This window comes from Protopterus annectens, chromosome 14.part0, assembly GCF_019279795.1.
Source record: "Protopterus annectens isolate FY-2018-M chromosome 14.part0, PAN1.0, whole genome shotgun sequence".
Lineage (NCBI taxonomy): Eukaryota > Metazoa > Chordata > Ceratodontiformes > Protopteridae > Protopterus > Protopterus annectens.
The window spans coordinates 389,205,880-389,223,577 of NC_056748.1; the positions used below are offsets into that span (position 1 = coordinate 389,205,880).

At 40.3% G+C, this 17,698-nt stretch overlaps 1 protein-coding gene across 3 annotated transcripts in view; it reads left to right on the forward strand.

Annotated features, from left to right (window-relative positions):
* PDLIM1 (PDZ and LIM domain 1) overlaps positions 1 to 17,050 on the forward strand; it is an 872,789-nt gene extending 855,739 nt beyond the window's left edge. For all 3 annotated transcript variants that reach the window (XM_044056148.1, XM_044056147.1, XM_044056149.1), the window contains 2 exons: positions 6,546 to 6,663; positions 16,477 to 17,050. In XM_044056148.1, coding sequence (XP_043912083.1) covers positions 6,546 to 6,663; positions 16,477 to 16,663 — 305 coding nt within the window. In that variant the 3' untranslated portion in view covers positions 16,664 to 17,050. The remainder of the gene's footprint in view (positions 1 to 6,545; positions 6,664 to 16,476) is intronic.
* Positions 17,051 to 17,698: the final 648 nt, after the last annotated feature.

A 17,698-nucleotide genomic window follows, 5' to 3' on the forward strand; every position in this document is an offset into this window, starting at 1 on the left:
GACTTTGGTAGCGTAACTAAAGGTAAAAGACCTGTTTTCTACTTCAGGAGTAGTTATCACTGAGCTGCTAGCATGTACAAAATGGTGACAAATTTAGTGATTCTAAATGGGTTCTTGTTATTTCATGTATGTTAACTGATTCATATTTTATGTATTCACTATACTTGCAAGTAGTAGGTGGGTTGGGGATCTTGATGCCATTGTAAGCAACTTTTTGAATTTTATTGTGCATGTTGTAGTAAAACTGCAGAAAACCTTTGCCAAACATTCTTCAAGTTTAGTGGTGATGATCGACTAGCCAATGAGTTAGCATTCTGGGCGGTGCCTAACAAATTAATTTGTGGGTTCCCTCACTTTGGAACCAATCAGTGAATTATTCATTTTCATTTGCGTCTCTGATAGGTTAATAACATCCAAGAGATACATTGAGCCTGCTCTAGATGTAGTAGTGGTAGTTGAGCCCGCTCTAGATGTAGTAGTGGTAGTTTAACCATCAGAGTTATTATGTTGATCATCTTTTTGATGGCATGGCCAGAAAAAAAAATATGGCCAGTGTTGGTCATTAATATCCCTATGTAACTAACTTCGTGAGAAAGGTATGCATGCTCCACATGTGTTTAAAGGTATAGTGAAATCCCAAATGCTGCGTCTAAGCAGACTAAATACTAATACACAACTTTGAGGAACAAACTAAAGGGATGATGCAGTTGTTTTTTGAGAGGGGGTATAACACTTATATGCTTTCTCAGTGTTTCAATGAAGTTATATCAGTAAGATGTAGTACGGCCATTCCGTATTTTGATACCGAGGTAAGAAGTGTGGGGATACCCACAATCACCCAGAGTGTTAATCAGACTGCATTGAGATATATTATGACCTACAGTAGGAGTACCCCACAGATTATGAAAATTATATCAGACAACTGGGGGAATATTAGGATCCCTACCAGAATTAAGGCAACTAATTAGTGATGCTCCTAGATCTGCGTACAGAAATTGTATTAATTTGAGACAGCAGTTGTGCTATCAAGACTTTAGATCTAATACTGGTACAGTGAGGGGAGGTAGGAGTGGAACATATCCATGCTACAACTGTTGTTGCTGCAATTATATTAATAAGGATACCACATACACTCACCCCAAAAATGGCAGAAAGTTTGAATTTAGATATACTGCAATGTGTAATTCCACTATGTGTAAGCAATGCAATGATTTTTACGTTGGTAAATCAACCAGGAGATTAAAAAGATAGAATAATAGAACATAATTCAGACATCAGATGTAATGTCATGATGAACGCTTTGGCTAAATATGTTTTTGATGCTGATACATCACACTGTTTTATTTTTAGAGTTATAGGTTATGTTACTAGGGGCATTAGGAGAGGTGATATAAAAAACTTGAAATAGAAGAATTTAAATGGATTTTAATGCTTTGTGCAAATCAGGTGCCTGGGTTAAACCATATGGTGTCTATAAAACCTATACTTAAAGGCAGACAGAACTGTTTGCAATAATAAATTTGTCACACACACACACACACACACACACACATATATATATATATATATATATATATATATATATATATGTATGTATATGTGTGTGTGTGTGTGTATATATATATATATATATATATATATATATATATATATATATATATGTGTGTGTGTGTGTGTATATTTTCTATGATTTTTATATGTGCTTATATATTTTTGTGTATAAATATTGTTTTATGAAGGGTTTTTGGAAGTTTTGAATGTTAAGTGATTGATTGTGATTTGTGATTGGCTGTGAGTTATTTGAATTTACTTGAATATGGTGTAGTAGGATATGATAACACTGAAGTGTTTGCGACCTGAAAGCTTTGTTTGTTTTATTAAACTTTTACGTTACTCAGTTTGCTTCGTTTCATGTTAATACTTGATGTATTGCAAGGAATGTGTCTCAGGGAGAGGGTATCCAGCTGACAGCCCCTAAAAAGGCAGTAATCAATTAACAGATTAGTCCACTGTAAATGCAGATGCAGATATGTCGTACCAGAATAAAATATGGGATTTTAGACAGGATGGTGTAATGGAAGAGTGCCACTGGGGGACACAAATTAAGAAATAGTTTATAAGGAGCAGTAAATGGATTCTGAGATAGAATCAGAACGGTCATCACAAAGACAGCAAACCTTTATGTAAAAGCAGAACAAAGTGATACAAACATGTAGGTTTTCAAAAGAGCTGGCATGGAGCTTTAGTGATAAAATAAAGAATTTTAGAACTAAAAGATGGTGCAGGAGAAAGGAAGACAAATAGATAAAGCAGAAGCTAATGAAGAAAGATTTGAATAACAGATACCCAAACTCTTGAAAATACAGGAAGCATGGTTAGAAATACAGGAAAAGAACAAAGATAATCTAGAGAATACTTGCCAAGTTTTAAAGGTAGAGAATGTGGACAAGGGAGAGGCAATTGTACAGCTGATCTGATGCTTCAGACATTTGTCATACGGACTACTGCTGTATTATGAATCTTTATCCATAGGTGGTAGCCAGGATGGTAAAGCTGGTGATCTGATGCTTCAGATGTTTGTCATAGGGACTACTGCTGCAATATGAATCCTTATAATGGTGGTAGCCAAAGGCAGATGTTTGCCATTCCAGTTGGGCCGCTACAACTTCCTTGGGTATCCCCAATAAGCTGAACTCCTTCTGTCATGAGCACCATTCTGTCACATGACATAAAAAGCATCTTGCTCTATTTTTAAGCCATCACTTATCAGTTCGTCTTTCCCCTGATCACTTCCAGACAACTTCCAGTGAAAGATAGCTACATTTGTGTTATGTAATATTTTCATTATATTGTGCAAGGTAATTTTCTCTATTTGTATTGCTGAAATTTCAAATTGAAAATTCTAAAACTTCTGATTGTGAAGATTGGGTGAAGGCAGATGAAGGCTGCCCAGCCTAGCCAGATAGAATCATGTATAAAATCCTATCATTTGTCAATATAAATGTTGAAATACAGGCTTGTTTTCTTAAATGCAAGAATATGATGTGAAATGTTGAATTTAAAACAATGTAGCAACATTGCCCTCTGCTGTAAAGAAAGCTAAGTCAAGCATTTCTTGTATGTCCTTTGAAGTTATAATTACTTCATGGCTGTCCTTTGAAGTTAAAGATTCAGAGTCATTCCATCTGGGCTAGCACATTCTTTCTATTGTTTTAATTTAAGGAATAAATTACTAGAGTTTACATGTGGAATGTCTTTTATTGATGTAGTTTCCTGCAGCTGCAAGGTAACAAAAGAATGTAGCATCTGTCAGCCTGGGAACACCAGGAAAGTGTAAAAAGATGATGTAATGTTTATCAGAACTGCAATACCAATTTAAACAGAGAATCAGAAGGCATTAATCATTTTTGTCTTGATCATCCAACTCACAGCACTGCCTGTTGTCATATGTAAGTTATGTTAGACCTGTGTTTTCTTTTAGAGATAGCTAGAAACTAAAAAGATTAGACTGAGTGTTTTTCTGCCATGTCAGAACTGTACTACTGAATTATTCTAAGTATTTATTTCTGTGTGATCTCTGAACTTTTGACTAGCACTGTGTAGTCGAAAGTACTGTTTTGTGGTTTTAGTTATTTATTATTAAATATTTTAAAACCTTTTAATGGTGGCTGATTTGTGTAGAGATAAGTTAAGCTCTAGAGTACATTGCATATTTATAGAGTTTACTGTCCAAATCACTCCAGATTAGCCTTGACTGATTAGTCACACTTACCAATTGGATAATAATATTGCACAGTAATAATTGGACACCCATTTAAGGGCCTTTTGGGTAGCTGATAATATTAGCTGGGAGGTGGTAACTGATTACTACCGTATAGTCTGGGTAAAAGGGGCATAGCTGGAGAACCTGTGCCAGCCTTCTCCAGAAATGTCTGTGTGGTTTTATAAACTCTTATCTCAAGGTTTGCATGTGTGTCAGCTACTTGGGCAGGGACACAAAGCACTGGTTGGACAGAGAGGGTGCTGGAGATTTTAGCTTGCCAGCTAGGCTGAGATCTGGACCCTATAGCTGTGCCAGTGGGGAATCTTGTTGGGGACCTGGAGAGCAAGGGAGCAACTAGCCCCCGGGCCGACTGTAATCTCTGTGTGCTCTTAAGGGAAATTGCACTTTACTGTGTGTATTTCTTATCCTTTCGTCATATGTGAGAAGCCCTCTCTGGTGTTAGTGGTGAGGATTGAGGCTCTTTGATTGCTGGGCCAGGGCACGGGCATCACACTGATGTCCATGACACTGTCAGAAAAGCTAACTGTGGCTGTGAAAGACAAATACCACCAAAGGACTTTCATCTACAGCACTCTTTCTGCTTAAGTAAGCAATGAGTAAACACTACACGGTTTTCAAAACTATGATCCTTTGCTGATCTAGAAACTTGAAGAATTGCGTAGATTAAAAGAAGCCTGAGACCTTGCTAAAGGAAATGTATTAGGGAGAGCATTTTACCAGTGTTCTGAAGTCCAGAAAGCTTAGAAAGATGGAATGGTTAAAAAAGCTAATCGCAAAGAGACTGTATAGCAGCGATAATGAAACAGTGACTCTTAACAGTTCCATCAAGGGAAGCAAATGTCAGACCTGCTGAGTCTGCCTTGTGCACTCTGGTCCACTATGTAGTTTCTGCTGAATCTCTTCCCATTTTCACCATTCCAGAGAAGGAAACTGGGACTGTGTTTGCTGCTGCACAGGTCTCTGATGAGGTTTTGTCTGTCTAGGCTGGTTGGTGGTACCAAAGTGCCCATGATAAACATCTGTCCCTCCAAAATCTTTACTGTTTATATCGTTACACTAAACTTTGAACATGCATATAGTTCTAATTAAAGAGAGTTGGAAACCTGACCTGTTTGAAAAGTTTGCTGAGAATGCTGCTGCTTCTCATGAGTGTTGGCTTTTACAGTTTAGGTAGGCATGACACCAGATGTTTGGAAGTCATTCTTGCAGACACCAATCCACATTGTCTTTGATTTTAAAATGGAAACGGCTCAAGGAAGAGTACGGGGCATCCTGGCAATGGACAATCCCCCCCACCCCCATCCCCAGTGAATGCATCCTTCAATGTCATGAGATTTTAATCCCCAATGAGATGAGAATTACTACCTCCATAATCTTTCAAACCAAAGGGTAAAAAGGTCATATAGACAAACCGTTCTGTAAAAACTGCAAGAAAAACCCAGCCAGGCAGTCTTTAATTGAACTTCCTGTAGTGGATGCCTATGGAATTCTCCAGACTCTTCAAGCTCAGAGTTGAAATGAAAGGACCAGGCTTCTTCTTTATAAATTTCCTTACTTATGGACTATGATACAGAAGACAAGGAGTGAGTTTCTTTGAGATCTCCCTACAGATGACAGTTGTTTCTGGGAAACTTTGAAGTTTCTGATGAATATTTTAAATGAGGCTGGAAGGAGGTCTTTAAGTTCACAAAGCACTGTCCAGATCTACAGTACATAGAACCACCAAAGTCTCTCTTGGTTCCCAGTTTCCCAAGCCTATGAAAATGCATTTGAGTTGGTATTCCTGGAACCTGACTCCCAGATACAAGAGCACCCATTAAAAATTCTAATAGATTGGGTAGTTCACTTGGAAAGAACTAAGAGACACTTTCAGTTCCTGGAGGAGCATGAATAACTAATGTATTGTTATTATGACTATTAAAAAAATTGTTACATGATGTCTGTGTTACACGATTGCATTAAACATACTGGTGAGATAGCACAAATAAAACATCAGCACTGAGAAGTTGTTTAGTCTTTGAAGCAAACCTTTTTGATGAACCTTTGAAAGGGATAGCAACAGTTTGCAACCTTGCAAGTAAACATTCTTAAAGAACAGCTGAGGAGAATAATGAAAGTTTGTCATTTTTCCATTTACAGTTTGCTTTTATTTGGCTGCCCCAACAGCCATCTGCCATCAGCCATGTCCCAAGGCCACTCCTCAGTGGCATCCCCAGCAACCGTTTGGCTTACCTAGCCAACACTAGGAACCCACAAGCAGAGAATTCTTAATGTAATTGACTGGCATGGGTGGAGAGATTACATCATCCTAGTATAGTGCCATCCTAACAGCTATGGAGGACATTTCATTACCAGTGTGCCCAACCTGTTGTGCATTGCATCATGCATGTACCACTGAAGTAGAGTCTTTCCTCTGAAACCGTTAGCCCTCGTGTACAAAACCTCAATCATCTTGCTTGGATAGGTGAGCTAGCCAAAAATGTCGGTCTGTCCCTATCCTCCCAGCCAGCTCCTCTGGCATTGTGTATGCCAATCAGGCATGTTGCTTGGTTCACAGTCAGGGCTTCATCCCTCCCTCACACACAGGCAGCTACTATTTTTGGCATCTTTGAAAGCCCAATGCACATCAGTCTTTAGATGTTGGACACTAACTTCTGCTCAGGGACCTTCTGAGGTAGTTTTTTTGTGTTAGACATAGTTTGCTGAAGTACTAAATCATTGAAGACAAAACACACTAATTGTTCTGCATTTTCTTTCACAGGAGACTCTGATAAACCATCAGGATTCAGAAGTGTTAAGGCTCCTACAACAAAAGTAGCCTCATCATTGGGAGGTGGTCAGAAGCTGCCAGTATGTGATCAGTGTGGAGCAGGCATTGTGTAAGTACTGCTTACTTATTCACATGTATGTCAGCAGCGTGTTAACCACTTCAGAGTGTTTCTTTAGGAACCACTGTTATGCTGAATTTAGTGCATTAGCATAGATTGGTGCTCTGTCAGTTGTTGCATCTCATTAGTGCTAGAGGCGTAGAGTCTAGTCCTTGTCCTATTTTATGTGAATGTCATCATTATTTCTCCTATATATCGCTTCTGTGTAAGTGCCTTATCCTTTCTTAACTCTATATTAGGTGCCTTCAACCTACAGTCTAAAAGCTGGGCATGCTTTCTGACTGTTACTTTCTTGAGCATTGAGTCTGTCTCATGAGGGCATTCTGGATTTAAAAATTAGGTTGAATGGCTATGGCTTGTTGTGAAAAGATAGGCAGGTTAAGAAGAGTGGTATTTTTACCATATATTTTTGACATTCTGTCTACCTGTCACCAAACAAGCCACTGATGTTCACAAATTACATCTGATGGGCTAATTTAGGTGACAGTGGGACACCTGCTATCTGATGTATGTACCATCCCCTCCCAATCACTTGCCTTGTACACTGATGTTCTTTTCATGGACTGTATGAGGCACATTTTGCTACATTAACACTGATGGATTGGTTCAAGGCAACTGTGTACCTTGGTCTTGACTAGGGATGCCACCCCTCCATTTTTTTCCGGACTATCTGGAAATCAAACTGATTCTCCGGTAGTCTGGAAAACACTGTATAAACTCCAGTATCCTGTTTCAAAAAGGAAACAGACTATTGGAGTTTGTAAATAGACTGATTTACTATGCTTTTTTTACAGAAAGGCATAGTAAATCAGCCGAAAGCACGCAGCAGGAATGAAAAAAGCGGGCGTTCCCTGCTGAGTGATGTCGCCGTGACATCACAAAATGGGCAGAATGTAGGTGGGAGAGGGGATGGGTGGGGTTACTGGTGATGCGAGGGGTGTGGCTTTACTCCGGTTTTAGCCATGACAAAAGGTGGCAACCCTAATCTTGACTTAGTCACTGCGGCTCTTGAAACCTGCACTACTACTACTTCTTTCGGCTTTTCCCGCTTAGGGGTCACCATAGCGGATCACCTGTCCACTCGTGATTGAACGTGGTGTTTTACAGTGTGGAGTTGCCGGCCCGGCACCCAACCTTCCACTGAAGGCACACACATGCACACACTCGCACCTAGGGCCAATTTAGAGTATCCAATCCACGAAACCTGCACTTATAGGCAATCATAAACTTTATACATTAGTGCACTGCAAATGGTGTTATTGCTTTGCGGAGTATTTGTAAATTGCAAATAGATACATGGAAGCAGTAAATGAAATCACATTTAACTGAGTAATCCATTTGTGCATGCAGTTAACCTCCACATAGCTATGCATTCATTGCATTTATCCCAAGCAACTATAATGGAATTTGAAGTTCTGTAGTCAGTCACCTATATTGATTAGATTGTTCTGTCTTTCAACCACTGCCTCAGTAAATGAATGATTCCAGGCTGTCTAACCTCTCCTCCCTGCATGTTTTCCAGTTGTGTACCACCACAATCCCTGCCCATGGTACTTTCTTCCTCTGTCTCCCTCAATTCCATCTGTATTCAAATCATAGTAGCATCTAGGTGCCTTATTTTTGGTTTCCTTGATATAGGCCTATTGCATTATTTTGTAATAACATTTTTGTTCTCTGTGACAGGGCACTCTGCTCAGTGTTTCAGCTTATGAGGCCTTTCAGCATTTTATGTTGATCATATTTCTTAATTCCAGAACCCAGCCACTGGGGATGCACAAGCCAGTGCATCTCTTTGTGCCGGTCCCAAGCCCGGATAAATGGGGAGGGTTGCATCAGGAAGGGCATCCAGGGTAAAACCTCTGCCAAATTACTTATGCAGAGAACATTTCATATTTCCATATCGGATCGATCAAGGCCCAGGTTAATAATGACTGCCACCAGTACTGTTAGCCAACAGGGTGCAGGCAGAAATTGGGTTACTGTTGGCCGAAGGAGAAAAGGACGAGGAAGGCATGCTTGAAAGCAGGAAGAGAGGAGGAAGGTTAGGAGTGTAGTAGTGAGGGTAGGAACTTTGAATGTTGGCAATATGACTGGTATAGGGAGAGAACTAGCTGATATGATGGAGTGAAGGAAGGTTGATATATTGTGTGTGCAAGAGACCAGATCCAGATGGAAGGGAAGTAAGGCCAGGTGTATAGGAGGCTGGTTCAAATTGTTCTGTCATGGTGTGGATGGCAGGAGAAATGGGGTAGGGGTTATCCTTAAGGAACAGTATGCCAAGAGTGTTTTGGAGGTGAAGAGAGCATCTGATAGTGATGTTTATGAAGCTTGAAATTGATGGTGCAATGATGAATAATGTTAGTGCATATGTTCCACAAGTTGGGTGTGCGATGGATGAGAAAGAAAGATTTTGGAGTGAGTTGGATGAAGTGGTTTTGAGTGTACCCAAGGGTGAGAGACTAGTGATTGGAGCTGACCTCAGTGGGCATGTTGGTGAAGTGAACAGAGGGGATGAGGAAGTGATGGGTAGGTATGGTGTTAAGGATGGCAATGCAGAAGGTCAGATGATTGTGGATTTTGTGAAAAGGATGGACATGGCTGTGGTGAATACATATTTTAAGAAGAGGGAGGAGCATAGGGTGATGTACAAGATGCACACAGGTGGATTATTTCCTATGTAGGAGGGCCAGTCTGAAGGAGATTGGAGACTGTAAAGTGGTGACAGGGGAAAGTTTAGTTAAGCAGCATAGATTGGTGGTCTGTAGGAAGACTGTGATCAAGAAGAGGAGGAGTGTGAAAGCAGTGCCAAGGATTAAATGGTGGAAGTTAAAAAAAAGGGTGATTGTGAGGTGGAGTTCAGGGAAGAGTTAAGACAGGCACTGGGAGCTGGGTAACCATAGCAGAGCTTGTAAGGGAGACTGCTAGAAAGGTGCTTGGTGTGACATCTGGACAGAGGAAAGAGGACAAGGAGACCTGGTGGTGGAATGAGGAAGTACAGGACAGTATACAGAGGAAGAGGCTGGCGAAGAAGAGGTGTGATTGTCAAAGAGATGAAGAAAGTAGACATGAGTATAAGGAGATGAGACACATGGCAAAGAGAGAGGTGGCGAAGGATAAGGCATATGGAGAGTTGTATGAGAGATTGGACACTAAAGAGGGAGAAAAGGACCTGTACCGATTGGCTAGACAGAGGGACAGAGCTGGGAAAGATGTGCAGCAGGTAAGGGTGATAAAGGATAGTGAGGAAACGTACTCACAAGTGAGGAGAGTGTGTTGAGTAGATGGAAAGAGTACTTTGAAGGGCTGATGAATGAAGAGAATGAGAGAGAAAGAAGGATAGATGATGTGGGTATAGTGAATCAGGAAGTGAAACAGATTAGCAAGGAGGAAGTAAAGTCAGCTATGAAGAGGATGAAGAATGGAAAGACTGTTGGCCCAGATGACATACCAGTGGAAGCATGGAGGTGGTTAGGTGAAATGGCAGTGGAATTTTTAACCAGATTGTTTAATGAAATTTTGGAAAGTTAGAGGATGCCTGAGGAGGTACCTATCTTTAAGAATAAGGGTGATGTGCAGAGCTGCAGTAACTAAAGAGGGATAAAATTGATCAGTCACAGCTTGAAGTTATGGGAAAGAGTAGTGGAAGCTAGGTTAAGAAGGGATACAATGATTAGTGATCAGCAGTATGGTTTCATGCCAGGAAAGAGCACTACAGATGCAATATTTGCTCTGAGAGTATTGGAGAAATACAGAGAAGGTCAGAAGGAGTTGCAATGTGTCTTTGTGGACTTAGAGAAAGCATATGACAGGGTGCCTAGAGAGGAGTTGTGGTATTGTATGAGGAAGTCTGGAGTGGCAGAGAAGTATGTAAGAGTGGTACAGGATATGTACGAGGGTAGTGTGACATTGGTGAGGACTGTGGTGGGAGTGACAGATGCGCTTAAGGTGGAGGTGGGATTACATCAAGGATCAGCTCTGAGCCCTTTGTTATTTGCAGTGTTGATGGACAGTTTGGCAGATGAGATCAGACAGGAGGCCCCGTGGACTATGATGTTTGCAGATGACATTGTGATATGTAGTGAGAGTAGGGACCAGGTTGAGGAGACCCTGGAGAGGTGGAGATATGCTTTAGAGAGGAGAGGAATGAAGGTCAGCAGGGCTAAAACAGAATATATGTGTTTAAATGTGAGGGAGGGTAGAGGAATGGTGAGGATGCAGGGAGTAAGGGTAGAGGAATGGTGAGGATGCAGGGAGTATAGTTGGTAAAGGTGGATGAGTTTAAGTACTTGGCATCAAGCAGTTCAGAGTAATGGTGAGTATGGAAGGGAGGTGAAGAAGAGAGTACAGGCAGGGTGGAATGGGTGGGGAAGAGTGTCGGGAGTGAGTTGTGACAGACGAGTACCAGTAAGAGTGATAGGGAAGGTCTACAAGAGGGTAGTGAGACCAGCTATGTTATATGGGTTGGAGACGGTGGCATTGACAAAAAGGCAAGAGTCAGAGCTGGATGTAGCGGAGTTAAAGATGTTAAGATTTGCACTGGGTGTGAGTAGGATGGACAGGATTAGGAATCAGTATTTTAGAGGGTCAGCTCAGGTTGGACAGTTTGGAGACAAAGCAAGAGAGGCGAGATTGCATTGGTTTGGACATGTGCCGAGGAGGGATGCTGGGTATATTAGGAAAAGGATGCTAAGGATGGAGCTGCCAGGTAAGAGGAAAAGAGGAAGGCCTAAGATAAGGTTTATGGATGTGGTGAGAGAGGGCATGCAGGTGGTTGGTGTGAAACAGCGTGATGCAGAGGACAGGAAGGAATGGAAACAGAACATCCACTGTGGTGACCCCTAATGGGAACAGCCGAAAGAAGATGATGATATTTCTTAATTCCAGAGCAGTCACATTTGTTAATTTTGTTGCTATATGGGTAGTGCATTATTAAGTAGACTTATTAGTTTTCTCAGCAGCATTTCAGTGAAACTTACTCAGAATTCTTCCAAGCTGTTTAACCAAGAAGCTCAAATAGCACTGATTTGAGAATTGCTCATATTGCCTAAACATCTTCTGAAGTGTAAATGCTTGGCTTAACTGAGTTGTGCATGTATATCCTATTTTCTGATACGCATGCTCATGCTGACACTTAGAACCAGTCATCAGTCAGTTTATGCTAAGGCAGCACAGAATGGCATCAAAAGATTGTTAGCCCAGGTACCACCAGCCAACAGGAATGTATGATGTATTTTTTTTAGCAGTGGATAAGCTGCTGTATTTTGAAAGTACTCCTCCAGCCACTGAGCCACCAGAGAAAAGAAGAGCTCCAGCCACTGAACCACCAGAGAAAAGGAGAGAAGAGGAAATCAGGAGTGTGAGAAGAGGAAATCAGGAGTGTGAGAAGAGGAAATCAGGAGTGTGAGAAGAGGAAATCAGGAGTGTGAGAAGAGGAAATCAGGAGTGTGAGAAGAGGAAATCAGGAGTGTGAGAAGAGGAAATCAGGAGTGTGAGAAGAGGAAATCAGGAGTGTGAGAAGAGGAAATCAGGAGTGTGAGAAGAGGAAATCAGGAGTGTGAAAAAGTCATTTATATCTGACAAGAGAAGCAATGTGGGGCAACAGAATGCTTGGGGGAGGTGCTTAAGAATACACCAAATGCCAAGACCAGCTTAGGATGTTTAGAGTTTGTGATTTTAATTTCTGTTCTGCAAACAGTTCACAGCTCCATGTCACAGGTGTTTTTTGTTTCCTAGCTTCATGCAGCCAGTTTAGTTTTGACTGAACCTGGGTTGACAACATTGGGGGAACTTGACGTACCCTATGTAATGCAAAGCCAATGGTTTGCTGGGTTGAAACTCAGTAAGTTCCTTGTAGCCCTAGTTCCTCACTGTAGGGCTGTTGTGCTCCCTTATGACATTCATTTTTCCTCCACACTAACAAAATTATCACATTTGCTCATTTCTTTGCTGGGGAGGGCACTAGTTCACTATTTTGACATCCACGCTTCTTCCTCTCTCTGAATGCACTTCAGGCCAGCAGGTGGTCCTTCATGAAATTCAAGATACTTATCCTAAGTAGACTGTTTCTTTTCTATAGTCATTTGGTGTTGCACTATACAGTAACCAGTCTGTTATGGAGTGCACCTCTGGTCAGTGATTCTGTTTAAAGTAGTAGACAGCACGTTGTTATAGTATCATTTGTGCTTAGAAGTGAAGCAGTACATTTCAGATGCTGTCACAAATCAACACTTGAGGAGGGTGGTTTTAAGCCTGTAATGCATACCTCCAAAGAACTAGGTTACAGATGGTACAAAACTCTGACATGCAGAATAGGCTTTGTTGAACACAGTATCTTGATGTAGTGGCAGCTTTTAATTCAGTAATCCGCAACAAATTTAGCAGTTGCTTTAAGTCAGTCTGACAGATGAAAGTATCTGTGATGAATGAACTAAAGATCATGGGTTGGTTAGTAGTCTTAAAGATCTAAGGTCCGTGTAACACCTGGATAAATACAGAACCATATAAAACAATGAAAAAAGAAGTGGTTTAACAGTATGCTGAAACCAGGAGTATTTCACTAACTCAGGAGCCCCAAGACTGATGTGGCTGAAAAGCTGGTAGCAGTTTAAAATGTCAAGATTCACAATGATGATTCCTAAAATGTGGAGACTGAATGGCTAAAAGTCTGGACTTGCATATTCCGTTGTATGCATAAGTTCAGGAGTTATGGGGGGCTTGCCCCGTACAAGGTGGTGCATGGGGAGGCCTTGTCCCCCTGCAAAAAACAAGTTTAAAGGAAAAAAGAGATGTTCAATGTTTGCTTTTTCGCCCCATAATTTCAGGACTCAGCATTGCAAGTCCTGTCATTTAACTATGGAACCAAATAGATCTTCATCTGGTTACTATTTTAGTTCCCAGTAATGTGTAAACTGCAACTATTTCCTTGCTTACTCCCATTAAGCATTGGAGAACTGACTTTCTCAGTAGTAGCATTTCTTCTGATGTGCTTTTGTGTTTGTTCTCATGCATTTAGTGTTTTCTTTCATGTTTTGTCCTTTCCTTTTTTATTGATTTACTTTCTTAATTTTCTCTGTCACTTTTTTATTTCCACCATGATTTGAAGTAATGCATTGTCTTGATTTACAATATACCTTTCTGGAAATGCTTCAAAATGTTTACTTTATGTGGAGTAGCTTAGCTAGGGCGGTGCAGGAGGGGCAACTGCCCTGGCGTGCAACACATTGGGGGGTGCACTCAGACAATCCCGATCTTTCTTAAATGCAGTACCGGCTTTTAAATGCTGGTACTGCATTTGTGGTCAAACCTGAGCTCTGTAGCACTCCATGTGAGGTTTAAACTGTAGCAAGCAGTTTGCTAACCTGAGCACTGTAACACTCTGTGCAGGCAGTGTATAAACTCTATTTTCTATATTTGTAGCAATCAATTGCTACACTTTAAAAAGAACAAAATTATTTTAAACTAAATCATAAGTACCACAGCACTCCATGTGGGCAGGTTGCAAACTGTAGCAACTGTTTTACAGTTTGCTGCAGTCTAAAAGAAGGAATTATGTTGGAGAGTTGGTGGCAGGGCACAGAAACAGGACCTAAATGGCTGGTGCAGGAGGGAGAAGGGGGGCATGTCATGCATCTGGCCACCTGGTTGGTTTGCTAGTAGAAGGAACATCAGTTTTGCTCTTCAGTAGAACAACTGGGGGAACAGCATGGATATAATTGTAGTAAGCCAGTTGCTTGCAATGTATCAATTAGCTTATTATAGTGGTGTTTTTTTTTTTTTTTTTTGTGGGGGGGTGACTCTGGTTGAACCCAGCTGTGCTTCTGTTTATGTGGATCAGGCTCGTTACAGACATCCACCTGCTTTGTTTTGTTCTGTGTTGTTCCTTTACTCCAAATTTCTTTCCTGGTTTGACTCTTCTCTTGTACAATCCTACTTGCACATGCCTTGCATTATAACTGACTCCTTCCTAAGTCTTATCAGCCTTTCTAAGTTATCCTGTGCAGAATTGGCTTCCAGTTTATCTACTACAAACTGCACTAGCTTGAAATTATGTATTTGGATTTCCATTAATATGACTTGTTACTTTCTTTCTCACTTCTGCACTTTGTCATTCTAAATCCTGCACATCACATATTCTCATATTCTATGACACTGAGCCTTGTTCAATCCAAAGAAATGTCTTTGAGCCTTCCTTAGTGTTCAGAAAAGTACCTTGAGTCTACCCATATGAAAAAACAGCATGTTTCACTGTACAGAAGCAGACTGATTCCCCCACATTAGTGTCCTACCAAAACAAGTACAGTGGCAAGTCTTAGACCCTGGTATATCTACTGCCTGGTACTGTTCCTTATCCTTTGGTTCTCCCTTTTGGTTGGTGTGACCCCTTGAACAGCCTGACGGGCTCCATTACTGCTGGAGTGTAATAGGGGTAAAGTTTCCCTGTGTGGTAAGCAGAAGGGGGATCAGCTGACTCCCACATTATTTATGCTGTACTGACATTTTTGTTGCTTTATCCTAACTCCCTGACATGCCTGGTGATGCCATTTGCAAGTGAGCACTATGGGATCCACCTGATCTACCAACAAGTTAATGCGTCCCTCAGCTGCTAGCATAATGCACATTACCAGCCAGTAGGCCTATTCTCACCACCTGAGTTTGAGATAAAGGGAGCACCCCCAGCATGAACCCACATTCTCCCCTGAAAGAGGTGACCTGACATTGCCTTATCATTCCTGTATTACTCCTTGTCAACTTCTCCAGTACATGAACTGCTAAGGGATCCCAGGTCATCTGGACTGTAGTCATGGTTTCAGCACTCTCTAGTTTACACCCAGTAATCTTTGCATAAGTAACCCTGTCTAAGATGAAGTAACCTTGACTGTAGCTTGGGAACTTCTCCTCATACATAAAGGTAAAATCCTGCATTCTGACAGCATCAGTGAAGCAGTAGCTGTTGCATTCTTTGGGGTCATGAATTGTCCAATTACAGCTTTTTTAAGGGTGGCATCAGCACAGATGATTAGATGACAGTTTGTCTTGTAGAAAACATTACTCATTTGCTGGAGGCGCATACAGTAACTGCTTGTAAGTAATGTCATGTCAGGCTGGATCCCCCTATTACCTGCTTAGTCTTATTCCAGTGAATTATTTTATGATGCTGTTTTCTTTGGCATAGTGCATTTCCTCTTTTGTGGACCATGACAAATTATTTTTTTTTCTATAACTGATTTTAGCTGAAGTCTATGGCTTGAGAACTAAAACATGTTACTTAGGAAACCACATGGCTGACTTGAATGGCAGCTATGTGAATTCAAAATGGCAGTACTCTGAAATTCAAATTTGGACTGTTTGTTCCTTCTATAATACAATTGTGTGCTATTAAAAGAAGATAGTGTGAAATACCAGCAAACATAATTTCCAGCAGTTTGATTAATGATTGTGCTATAGCAGAGATACTTGCAGATATCATGGATGCAGTCCCTTTAAAATTGTAACACAAGAAAATAATGCAGGTTCATACTGAGCAAAACCCAATTACTTGTATGGTATTTAAAGTAATGCATTGTACTCTGATGAATAGTTATTTGTGTGTTTATAAATTTCTATGACATTTGCAGTACTTCCTTTGCATCATTTATGATGTGCTAGTATAATATATTCTTTCAGATTAGTGTATGCATAGAAAACCTCCTTTTCTTTGAGTGCTTTCAGGTTTCCATTCCTCCATTTTAAGCAGAAGAAATGTTAGGGGTAGCCAGAACACAATGCATTAATTTAATTTTAACATTTTTTTTCTCCTTCTATTAGTGGTATCTTTGTGAAACTTCGTGACCAGCATCGCCACCCAGAATGCTATGTCTGTACTGACTGTGGCACAAATCTGAAACAGAAAGGACATTTCTTTGTGGAGGACAAGATCTATTGTGAGACGCATGCCCGGGAGAGGGCAACTCCACCAGAAGGCTATGACGTTGTCACTGTTTTCCCAAAATGAGTGCAACCATAAAAGTTTTAGTACACCGACTCCAGAAAAAAACTGCCTTATCTGCAATTTTTGTTCCTTTAACAAAATACTTAGCATAAACTTTTTAAATGCTATAGAAGAATATCTGGTCATCATATTGTTTGAATTTTACTGCCTTACTGTGTGATATTTACATAATAATGCAGATAAATTTATAGGTATTTTTCTACTACATAGACATTTAATCAGATAAACCTGCATGTGATAATTAAAAAATGCATAACTTTGGGAATATGTGACAGTTGTACAGTTGCAAAATGTTTTCAAGTATAATTCTTCCACAAACTATGTTTGATGTAGTAAGATAGTGATCAGAAACCATGAAAGAGAAATAAACCTGTGTAAAGTATATCAAAACAAGTGTGTGCTCTGATTATTTTAATTTTTCTGATATTAAAACCGGCATTAGTGCTGTAATTGTTATGGTCGACTCCTTACCAATAAACAGTGTGTACAGCAGTAGAAGCTATTTGGAACTTTGTGTTTACAGCAGCACCCAAACTCTAAGCAGGTTTCCATACTCCTGGTCAAATATAAACTGAACGAGTTTTTAACTTGTAAACTCTGAGATCCAGCTCCTCATCACGGTTTCCTAAATGGAATCACTGTAGGTAAAGTTTCTGTTTGTGTATCAGCAGTGATTCAAGGCTTTTCAGTTTTCTCCATGGTTGTATGACTGTGGAGTTAATATATTAAAGTATGTGGTGTGGAGGAGACAAGCCCCATGTGCATGAGAGGAGATTGCCTTGTGCAAAGCAAAAGGTATTTTTTTCTCCTGTTTTTTCAGTGTAAGCTTTGAGAGACTTATTTCCTTTGGTTGCAGAATAATTTCAAGTTAAGGAGCTATAGTGGAAACATCTGACAATGCTTAAAAAAGAGAGAAAATTAGTTATTAACTGATCTACTTGACTTGTTAAACCCTCTTAAATAACATAAATCTTGTTATTAAACAGAAAAAGAGGGAAAAAAACAGATTTTTCTGAACAATTCTAGTGCATTTGTTTA